The sequence below is a fragment of the Arctopsyche grandis genome, chromosome 1, assembly GCF_051622035.1.
Source record: "Arctopsyche grandis isolate Sample6627 chromosome 1, ASM5162203v2, whole genome shotgun sequence".
NCBI classification, from domain to species: Eukaryota; Metazoa; Arthropoda; class Insecta; order Trichoptera; family Hydropsychidae; genus Arctopsyche; species Arctopsyche grandis.
The window spans coordinates 30,201,816-30,212,992 of NC_135355.1; the positions used below are offsets into that span (position 1 = coordinate 30,201,816).

Consider the following 11,177-nt stretch of genomic DNA (forward strand, 5'->3'; position numbering starts at 1 on the left):
TATACACTTGTGTTTATCTTATCAAAAGCGATTTCATTATTTGGAATCGTTAATATTATTTTTATTTTGACTTTTTTCACTGGTCTAATACGACTAATTCTGGTGTCGCAAGACCTCTAATTGAACCGTTTGACCTTAAATATCACGAGACCGGTTGCAACCGAATTTAGTGCTCATCGCGTTTTTTTTCTAGTATTTGAGTAAGCTTCAATGTAATAATTAAAAGTAATAAATGTATGTAGCATAAACTCTAAAATAGATTTTTTTTATCATAAAGACTTATCGTTAAATTAGTGCAGGTACACAGTACATATGTACATGCATTTGGTATTAAATTCCATAGAATGAGATCCAAGATGGATAACTAGTAATCATTATCGTGGCGCACCTAGATTTAATTTGGGGAAGGGAGGGAGGGGGGGGGGATGGTTAAAGAGATAAGTTCGATATTGAAAAATAATCGTAATAAACAAGTCTAAGATTGCGAAATTTTCGAAGACGGTGAAGTTTGATAGCTAGTAGCCTTATATGTTTGACTTTCCGCCACCCACTCGTTTTTTCAGATTTTAATTGTTTAAACGCCTATAACTTTATGGGGGATGAACGAATGAGACGACTGGCATGTTAATGCACGTGTTTATTATATGACAGCTGAAGGAAGAGTGAGTAGCGGCTCTCCGAACCCAGCTGAGTTGGTCCCCACTCGCAGGAAGGCAACCAAACTCGACCATGTCGTATAAGCGAGCCGCCACATCACTCCCCCCCCCAGCATCAGCCAGTTATGGGGGATGAACGAAAGCGACGACTGGCATGTTGATGCACGTGTTTTATTTATGACAGCTGAAGGCAGAGTGAGTAGCGCTCTCCGAACCCAGCCGAGTTGGTCCCCACTCGCAGGAAGGTGACCAAACTCGACCATGTCGTATAGTGAGCCGCCACATCGTTATTAAAATGCATATTTGGAATACGTACATGTCCTAGACATTCGGTGTAAACATATGGAAATATGTACATAGACAGAGCCGTAGCTAGAGTAGATTGCGCCAAGGGGCAAACATACTAAGGTCATCGCCCCCTATTATATATTTAAATTTTTACTAAAAATTTTCGAATATAGGTTCATTAAGTAAAATATAAAAATTACCGTTTTATCATTCAATACGAGCAACAAATAGATTCAAATTTAAAATAATAAATTTAATTAAGAGGGCTGTACACCCGAAACTTTAATTTTGTTGTCGTTCCTTTCTTCGATATATATATTGAGTGAATGCGACAATATATATATATATATATATTGAGTTGCGCTTCGACTAGATAAAACGTATTTTAAATCGATAAAATCGAGGTTTCGTATTCTCCAAATTTTATCCTCTGAAACTGGACCAATTTAAAAAAAAAATCATCATCGGTATGAGAAAGATATTTTCTGTGCAACTATGTGCGTATTTTTTTTAAAATCGACCGTTAAATAAGCACGCTGTACTCTTTTCGTGGGTGTAAAAAAGAGGCGATTTTATAGATGTTTGGTGGCTCCTAGCTCCTATAAAAAATAACTAATCAAAAAAATAAAACGATAGATGCATCCAAATGGTGGATGTCCATAGAATATTAAAAAATAATTGCTCTAGTGCCATAATTGAGGAAGGGAGAAGTGTAATACGTTTGTATGGACAAGGCGCTGGTGTCCAGCCCTCTTAATGGAAAATATTCTAATTTTCGTTAATAGGTAAATCAAATGGCGCCCTTCTTTGTAACGCTCGTTTGCATTTTAAATTAACATTAAAATAGAAAATGATAAAAAAAAAAGTACCAGCCGCGTTTTGGCGCCCCCCTAAATCTTGCGCCCGGGGTCATCTGCCCCCCCCCCCCACGCTACAGCCCTGTATGTATATATGTAGATACTCATACTGGTTAACTGCATCGTGATTTATGTATATACGTGGCGTCTTAATGCCTTCTGTCAACTGCTCCATACGGTGCAATAACCAGTTTTCGAATACCTTGGTTTGCCACTCGAAACTTAGCTTCTGTCTTTCCTTTGAGCGTCTCTGTGTATTTTCCGAGAGCATGATATTAACCGTAATTTCGAATAGGGAAAATAAATAATTTGACATATTTTCCGAATGATGCAATTCGATAGAATGGCTGCGACCGCAAATTGTTAAATTTTTGACACTAAAGGGTCTTTAATAATATTTAAACAATAATATTCTTTACATGTAGTCGGTATTATGCGTATGTGAGTGTCAGCTTGAAGAGACAAAGACTTGTGTGGACTCAAAGAAGTCACGTTCGCATTTCTCACACGAAATCGTGACGTTCATTTTTAAATGCAGCGGTAAAAGTCGTTTGTAATTCAATGCAAAATTTTCGGTGCAATTTTCCTTATATGTACATACATACATACGTGGCATCATTTCTTTATTACTCAAATGTGTATCACTAAGACATTTGATAATTAAGTACATACATACATATCATAATTAAATTTGACACGTTTGAACAAATATACATATAGTTCGAGCTTAGCATTGAAATTAATTAGTCTCGGCTTTCAAAGCCCTTACTAAAGTTTCAGTTGGCCAATCGGTCTGATAAACTTCCTACATTATTTCGATCGCTTTGAAACTTTGCCATTTGGCGAGGTTTCGCCGCTGATACAGATTTCAATTATGGTTAAATATAATCGTTAACTAGTTTGATGGTTAAATATAATCGTAAACTAGTTTGATGGTTAAATATAATCGTAATAAACAAGTTTTCCAATAAATAAAATCCAAAATATGTTGACAAAGTCGATTCCATATTATATAAAAAAACGCACTGTTTACTTGTCGCTGGCATCACTGCTAACTAAATATTCTCTGCTTACAGATTCACCCAAATAATAATAATTTTCTCTCAGAGAAGGTAAAAATCATTTATATGGTTGAATTATATAAAAATCATTTATATAACATTTAATGTACATTATTAATATAAATTTTACATTTTTTAAAATATGAACAAATATAATATTAATTTAGTATATGGTTACTAAACAGTTGGAAATCGGGAATTTAATTCGAATGCTGACCAATGCCGATCGGCGTTTTGCCAACAAGTCCATGAGCCTGAAATATACCGATAGGCGTTGTATTTTGAGTATATAAAAAATAAAAAAGAATACTACCCGCTAGGCCTTTCCAGGTAACATTGAAAAAAGATGTATTAAACGTGGGTCGTGTAATTCGTGTCAATTACACGACCAATTGTGTCAATTATAAAGATTGGTTTACACCGGAATTTCTAAATTTATAACCATAGCAGAATTTCAAATGGAATTCTCCAACTGCTGAGTATTTTAGATTCTGGTTTGGCATTTAGATTGTGAGCATTACATTTTAACAACAATGAAGAAGATGGAACTAGTTTTGGAAGAATGCATTCATTAATAGACTTCTTTTGTTTATTTTATATTGTTGCAATATATATTAGAGTCTAAACACACCTTTACAAAACTCGAAATCCTCGGTGGTATTTATCTAGGGTTTGTTTGGATTAGCTACAATTTTTTATACTTGCTTTCTATTATATTTCTAAATAATTCTAGTTGGATATGCTGGCGAAATTTTCAGCGTGCCGAGCTTTCAATAGAAAAGACGTCAGCACTCAAAGGGTTATAACTCTTTTTTCTTTAACAGTCTAACCAAAGACTTGAACGGTGAACTGTATGTAGGCTTGATCTAAAGTAGAATCAATAATACATATCATCCTTGTCTTAGAATATAAATAGTTTTCGAATACCTCACCAGCATTGTTGAGGCTCAGTGTCTTGTCCACAAGACAATATGCATATACTACACAGGTTGCGGCCCCAAAGCGAAGTTGCCTTTCCTCGAAAGCAAAAAGAAAAAAAGTGAAGCTTGTACCATTTTGAATATGGCGCTTAAGATGATTCAGCAAAACACACGAATCTCCCTGGAGAAACCGGATAGTATTTATTTGTTCAAGACAAAGGCTCAAAAGCGTCCTTCATCAACTGACCAGTGTCCAAGGTCAGTCTGGGCGCTCTTGGAAGCTTCTGATCATTTTTAATTGCGATTGCTATGATTGCATCTCGATTGTTCCTCGAATTCTTCAGCTAAAAAAGTCGACAGGTAACACGGTGAAAAATTAGAAAACGAAAAAGTGGATGCTTACCGTAACTACATATATTATCATCACGACTCATCAGTGCAAAATGTACACGAGAGCTGTGAAATGGTCCTGGTTTGGTTTTAGGCATGGTGAATAACTTATCTTATAAACTTATTACAAGTAATAAAAAATATGAATTTACACTACAATATATGTATCTACTATATAAAACACTAATGTTTGTGCCGTTGTTGTGTGGTCGTCGTTGTTTGTGTCGTCGTCGCTACGTCGTCAACCGTCGCGTCGGTCGTTGCTTGTGTCCATCGAGGTGGGAATAGCACGTTCGATTTATTTTTTTTTCGATTCAAAGGATTCAAAGTCCCCGCAGGGGGTACAGCCAGATGGGGCTCCGCCAGGGGGAACCCCCATGGGGCCCCGCTGAAGGCGCCACAGGGGGCACAGCACCCATGGGGCACCGCCGAAGGGGGCGCAGCCCTTATGGGGCCCCTGTCGGGGGCGCAGCCCCCATGGGGCCCCTATCGGGGGCGTTACAAGGGGCGCAGCCCCATGTGGCCTCTGTCGGGGGCGCAGCCCCTAATTAAATATTTTTTTTTTAAATTAAAAAAAAAAAATTTTGATTTTTAAAAAAAAAAAATTTTTTTTTTTATACACCCCGGGTAAAGCCGAGTAATAAAGCTATCTAATATATTATTTGGAAAGAGACTTTGTATGTATCCTTGGTTCGTTCGTTCGTTCGTTGGTAGATCCGTGACATCATCGAACAAATGATTCGATTCATAGGCGCTGATTCGATTAGGCGTTGATTCGCCTTGGTTCAGGGGGGGCGCAGGGGGCGTAGCCCTAGACGGCAAATGCTCAGGGGGGTGCAGGTGGCGTAGCCCAAGACGACAAAGGTTCAGGGGGGCGCAGGAGGCGTAGCCCTAGACGGCAAATGCTCAGGGGGGCGCAGGTGGCGTAACCCTAGACGGAAAATGCTCAGGGGGCGCAGGTGGCGTAGCCCTAGACGGCAAAGGTTCAGGGGGGCATTTTATAAATTTTAATTTTTTTTCTGGCTTTTTTTATATTTTTTTAAAATCTTTTTTATTTTTTTATACACCCCGGGCAAAGCCGGGTAATAAAACTAGTGTATAATAAAAGTGTAGTAAACAGTATTGATTCTTTGAATTTCTTTACAATTTCAACTTTATTATCATCAGTTTATCACAATAAATTTAACTTATGATCTTACATAAAATCTTTATAGCTCTTAAGATTAGGTATATGTACGTATGCACTACTATAAAATAATATTATGAAGAATTGGCATAAAATAATGTATTGGATTATATCAGTGGAGTGACGGGAAAATCTTTATTTTTGTCGCACAGCTTTACTTACGTGTTTGAGAGCAGGATACAAGGTGACTCACCTAGTACCCTCGAATCCTGCTCGCACACACGTTAAGTAAGGCTGTGCGACAAAATCAGGGATATTTTCACGGCACGCTATTAGATTATATGTGCATACATTATAAATATGTACATACATACATACATACATAATCATTCAACATGGTTTCTAGCTACCTATCAGAATATCTTCTGCCTGTACATATTCATTCGGTAAATGGGCTACATCCCAAATGTGAATCGCTACTAGGATAATCGCCGCTACGAAAATCGCTCGAGCGGTTTTCCTGTCGCACGAAAATTTGTTGCACAATAATATTGCAAATGCTTTTTTATACGAGATTTGGGCAGTTTTCTGTGCGACGAATTTTAATGTGACGGGAGATTCGCGCGAGCGATTTTCGTAGCGGTGGTTGTCCTGGTAGCGATTTACATTTGGGATGTAATCACCGAACCATTCATACACATTTATGCATATACATACATACAAACATACATATGCATGTTTGTATATATATATATATATGAGAAGATCTACGCTATTTGTGGTTCTGGTTCGTGATCCTCCCCATATTCTCAGGCCTGAGAAAATGGAGAATATCACGAACCAGAACCACAAAATAACGTAGATCTTCTCATATATGTACATACATACAAAATTACATATATATGTTTTTATGTATATGCATAAATGTGTATGAATATACATATGTATATGCATTAATGTTTATGAATTAGAAATAATTAGCTATTAGGCTATATCTAACGTAAATAAATAAATATATGTACGTTTTCAATTGAATTCGATTAATAATATTAATTTTTAGAATAAAGGAAATTCTCGAAAATAACTCGTATAGATATGGAAGATAACTGACTTATCATGTAACGATAGACATAAAACGTATGTACATATGTATTATACGTTTATTATGTATTATACATATACGTTTTATCCCCGATAAAATGATAAATCGATAAATCCCCCATAAAATAAATCGATAAATCGATAAATCCCCAATTGATTGGAATTTTATTTCGTCATTATTTTTGAAACATGTTTTTTAAATAAAAAAAAATAGATAATCTTAAAAATTCTTCAAAAACATGTATATGTATGTACATACATACATACACATACATAGGTACATATATTCGCACACACACACACACAAAATGAAATTAAACTATGCTTAACTATTTATTTATTTTATTTCCGGAAACTTAAAATATTCTTTACATTATTGCAAAACTTAATTTATTATAATAATAAAATATCGATTTTTACAAATTTGAATATCGTAAAATTTTTCACACATCTTACGAATATATGTAAGAGAATTTATGTATATTAAATGCACTCACGGAGTGGCACGGTCACGTTGTTGTTTTTTTTATTAGAATTCATCTCGAAGTAAAAAAATAATAATTAGCTGAACTGAAACAGAACTGCTATTTGTAATAGTTTTTAATAGCACGTTTTCGAGTTTGGCTTTTTTTTGAAATCTTTATCATCAGCTAGGGCAGTTATGAATTCTTTAAATATTAATCCATCCATATTTTTCTTCAGTTGAACTAGAAGGAACCAATCGCCTATTTGTCCCTTGTCGATTACGGATTTCAATTCGTTTTTGTATTCAACTTGATGGCCGAAAGGTAATATAATGTGTCTAGTGCAATGGCAGAAGATAATAATGATTCTGTATATTAGAACTAGTCCTGAGAGGATGGAGAGGATCACGAACCAGAACCACACAATAGCGTAGATCTTCTCATTGAGGATATTGACAGGAAGCACACAAAGTCCATCAAATTTTTGCACACCACCTGAAGGACCATATTTGTGGAAAGTACATTTTGTTACCTTCGGAAAAACCCTCGCCATCGGATCTTCATCGTTAGGATGGACATAAGAGTGTGTGAATTGGAATACTCTATGGCCATATGTTAAGAAGTCACCGTCTAAGAAGAAGTTCATGAAGAAAATCTGTCCCACAACATTGACAAAGTTCAGTATTTCGCAGGCAAAGAATTGCCAGAAATAAATGTTATGTGAATTAAGATTATGTGAAAAGTAGTTGATGAAGGCTCTCTTTCTTGCTTCTTTGACTTTTTGCTCTACAATAGGTTGTTTCATATCAAAGCTGAGAGTCTTAATACGATTTCCCTCGAAGGTCTTCCAAAGATATCGAGGCACATAGAAAAGCACGGCTTGAAACATAAGTACGAAACATACCCATTGATAATATTTATGATATTTGACCTCGTCTTCCTGGTGGACGTAGGGCGCTACTCCAGGATGAGCCACATCTTTTCCAACTGTTCCCGTCAGTTTGCTAGGGATTGTGAATGTAGAATAGATCCAGCAGTATGTATCCATGACAGATTGGGGAATAACTTCATCTACGATGCAGTCTATTGGATCTCCTATGTACTGCTTCGAAGTTGCAACCAAGGAAAAAGCCACCAGCATCATAAATGTGGCCTTGTAGTGGAGTTTGAATATGGTGTTGTCGATACATAGTTTGCTAACTTTAGCTAAATGTTTAATCGATCCGAATAAATCAAACATCGTATTGACGCGTGTTATTCTATTAACTCTTAGTAAGTGACTATATCTCCCAATCTTAGTAAGTACATATAAGATTGGGAGATTTATGAGATATGATTCACTGGGTGTTCGCGGAGTTTATATATATATATATATATATCTTACTAGCTGTATTACCCGGCTTCGCTCAATGTTTATAATATAAACCGCTTAAACATGACTAAGCTAATTTAATTAAAAAAAAAAAAAATTTAAAAATTTAAAAAAAAAATAAATAAAAAAGGAATAAAAAAAATCAAAAAAAAATCAAAAAAAAAATCAAAAAAAAAAATTAAAAAAATCAAAAAAAAAAATCAAATTTTTTTATATTGCCTTCTAGGGCTTCGCCCTCGGCGCCCCCCTGAGCCTTTGCCTTCTAGGGCTTCGCCCCTCCACGCCCCATGAGCAATTGCCGTTTAGGGCTTCGCCCCCATGATCAGTTGCCTTTTAGGGCTTCGCCCCTCCGCGCCCCCATGATGAAAAGCCGTCTAGGGCTTCGCCCCCCTAAGTTAATGCCTTTTAGGGCTTCGCCCCCCGCGCCCCCAAGATTAATTGCCGTTAAGGGCTTCGCCCCCCTTAGTTAATGCCTTTTAGGGCTTCGCCCCTCCGCGCCCCCATTATTGAATGCCGTTTAGGGCTTCGCCCCCCTTAGCTAATGCCTTTTAGGGCTTCGCCCCTCCGCGCCCCCATTATTAAATGCCGTTTAGGGCTTCGCCCCCCTTAGTTTATGCCTTTTAGGGCTTCGCCCCTCCGCGCCCCCATTATTAAATGCCGTCTAAGGCTTCGCCCCCATGATCAGTTGCCTTTTAGGGCTTCGCCCCTCCGCGCCCCCATTATTGAATGCCGTTTAGGGCTTCGCCCCCCTTAGCTAATGCCTTTTAGGGCTTCGCCCCTCCGCGCCCCCATTATTAAATGCCGTTTAGGGCTTCGCCCCCCTTAGTTTATGCCTTTTAGGGCTTCGCCCCTCCGCGCCCCCATGATTAAATGCCGTCTAAGGCTTCGCCCCCATGATCAGTTGGTCAGTTTTGGTCAGAATTCGTAAACCGGAAGTAGTATTTTTTTTAAAAACAATATTTCATTATTTTATTTTGACCTTTTAAATTATTTTTATCCTCTTGATATTTAATGTGTATAATAATTATACTGATTTTAAATAATTAAAAAAATTTGAAAAAAATCCGCCAACCGGAAGTAGAAATTTTGTCTTGTGCAAGTATTTGCATATATTTGCGCTCAATTTGTATCGCTATCATAGTTATTAGTTCAATATCGAATTTTGTTTTGTAACCTTCTTATATTCCTCAAATACATAGATAAAGTCGTGGGTTGGTCACACCCGAATTTTTTTTTTTCGATCCATGGGCGCCGATTTGTTTTTTTCGATTCAATGGATTCACCCCCGCGGGGGCGCAAGGCGAGTAGCTTCATGGGGCCCCACCAGGGGCGCCACAAGGGGCGCAGCCCCGTGGGGCCCCGAAGGGGGCGCAGGGGGGCCCAGCTTTATGGGGCACAGCCTTATCGGCCGCAGGCTTATGGGGCGCAACCTTATGGGGTGCAGTCTTATGGGGCGCAGCCTTATGGGGCGCCGCCTTATGGGGCGCCGCCTTATGGAGCTTAGCCGCATGGGGCCCCAAAGGGGGCGCAGGGGGGCGCAGCGTCATGGGGCGTAGCCTTATGGGGCGCAGCGTCATGGGGCGTAGCCTTATGGGGCGCTGTCTTATGGGGCGCAGCCTTATGGGGCGCCGCCTTATGGGGCGCAGCCTTATGGGGCGCTGTCTTATGGGGCGCAGCCTTAGGGACGCAGCCTTATGGAGCTTAGCTGTATGGGGCCCTGAAGGGGGCGCAAGGGGGCGCAGCCTCGTGGGGCGCAGGGGTGCAGCCTCATGGGGCGTAGCCTTATGGGGCGCCGCCTTATGGGGCGCCGCCTTATGGGGCGCCGCCTTATGGAGCTTAGCCGCATGGGGCCCCGAAGGGGGCGCAGCCTCATTGGGCCCCAAAGGGGGCGCAGCCTCATGGGGCGCAGCCCCATGGGGCCCCGAAGGGGGCACAGGGGGGCACAGGGGGAAAAGGAATTGAAACTCGAATAAAAATAAAGTTAAAGATATTGAATCGACTGGTTTCGGAAAGAAATTGATGCACGAATTAGAAATTACGAATTACAAAATGCGAAGTGATTACGAATTACGTTTTGTGCAACGCCGACGCCCCAACGCCTTTGCCCCCAGCGCCCCCGATGCCTCTGGCACCCCGGGGCCTTTGCCCCCGGCGCCTCCGACGTTCTGGGGCCTTCGCCCCCAGCGCTACCGACGTCTCCAGCGCCCTCAGCGCCCTCGGGGCGTCGTTTTCAAAAAAACGAAAAATATGAAAAAAATGAAAAATATGAAAAAAATGAAAATATGAAAAATATGAAAAAAATGAAAATAATTGGTTCCCCATACAGGTTGATGGTTGATCGTCCGTCACATACAAATATATAAATATATATATATATATATTTAACGACAGTAGGTTTTTATATATAGAATATATGTATATGGTTTGCCTATGATGCAATGGACTCTTTTCTTGGGAAAGGCGTATGTATGTAGTACGAAAAATACAATTTATTCTGTAAGTATATTTATTTATATATCTACAAAATATTTCCATTCTCGTTAAGCGCGTAAACTAAACTGCGAAGCTTCAATCGCGCCGTAAGCCGGAAACTCCGTGTGTGAGTTTGTGAGTGTGTTAGTGTTTGCGTTACGCGGCTGGAGGCCTGCCCCATTTTTGGCGGGGAACTTCGAAAATGCAACACTTCCAGTAGCGTAGTTACCATTGTGCATAAATGATACAAAGCATCAGTGGCGTATATTGGGTGTGTGCTAGGTGTGCGGCGCACACCCGTGAAAACCAAGTAGTATTTTAATACAAAATAATGTGTTGTTGTATAAGCAGGCATTGATGTGTATGGTGTATTTACCGCGTGCGCTAAATGTATGGTGTATGGTGTGGTGTGCAGTCTGCAGCGTGTTGTGTGATGTGTGTATGTAGTTTGTGCGCCGCGACGAGAGAAT

At 39.4% G+C, this 11,177-nt stretch overlaps 1 protein-coding gene across 1 annotated transcript; it reads right to left on the reverse strand.

Annotated features, from left to right (window-relative positions):
• Positions 1-6,726: 6,726 nt before the first annotated feature.
• On the reverse strand, positions 6,727-8,144 carry LOC143914773 (innexin inx2-like). Its single transcript, XM_077435146.1, has one exon. The coding sequence runs from the start codon at positions 8,101-8,103 to the stop codon at positions 7,000-7,002; it is 1,104 nt and encodes a 367-aa protein (XP_077291272.1). The 5' UTR covers positions 8,104-8,144; the 3' UTR covers positions 6,727-6,999.
• Positions 8,145-11,177: the final 3,033 nt, after the last annotated feature.

Bases quoted from the DNA above. Each gene is read 5' to 3' on its own strand.
- LOC143914773 (XM_077435146.1), bottom strand. From the start codon at position 8,103: ATGTTTGATTTATTCGGATCGATTAAACATTTAGCTAAAGTTAGCAAA.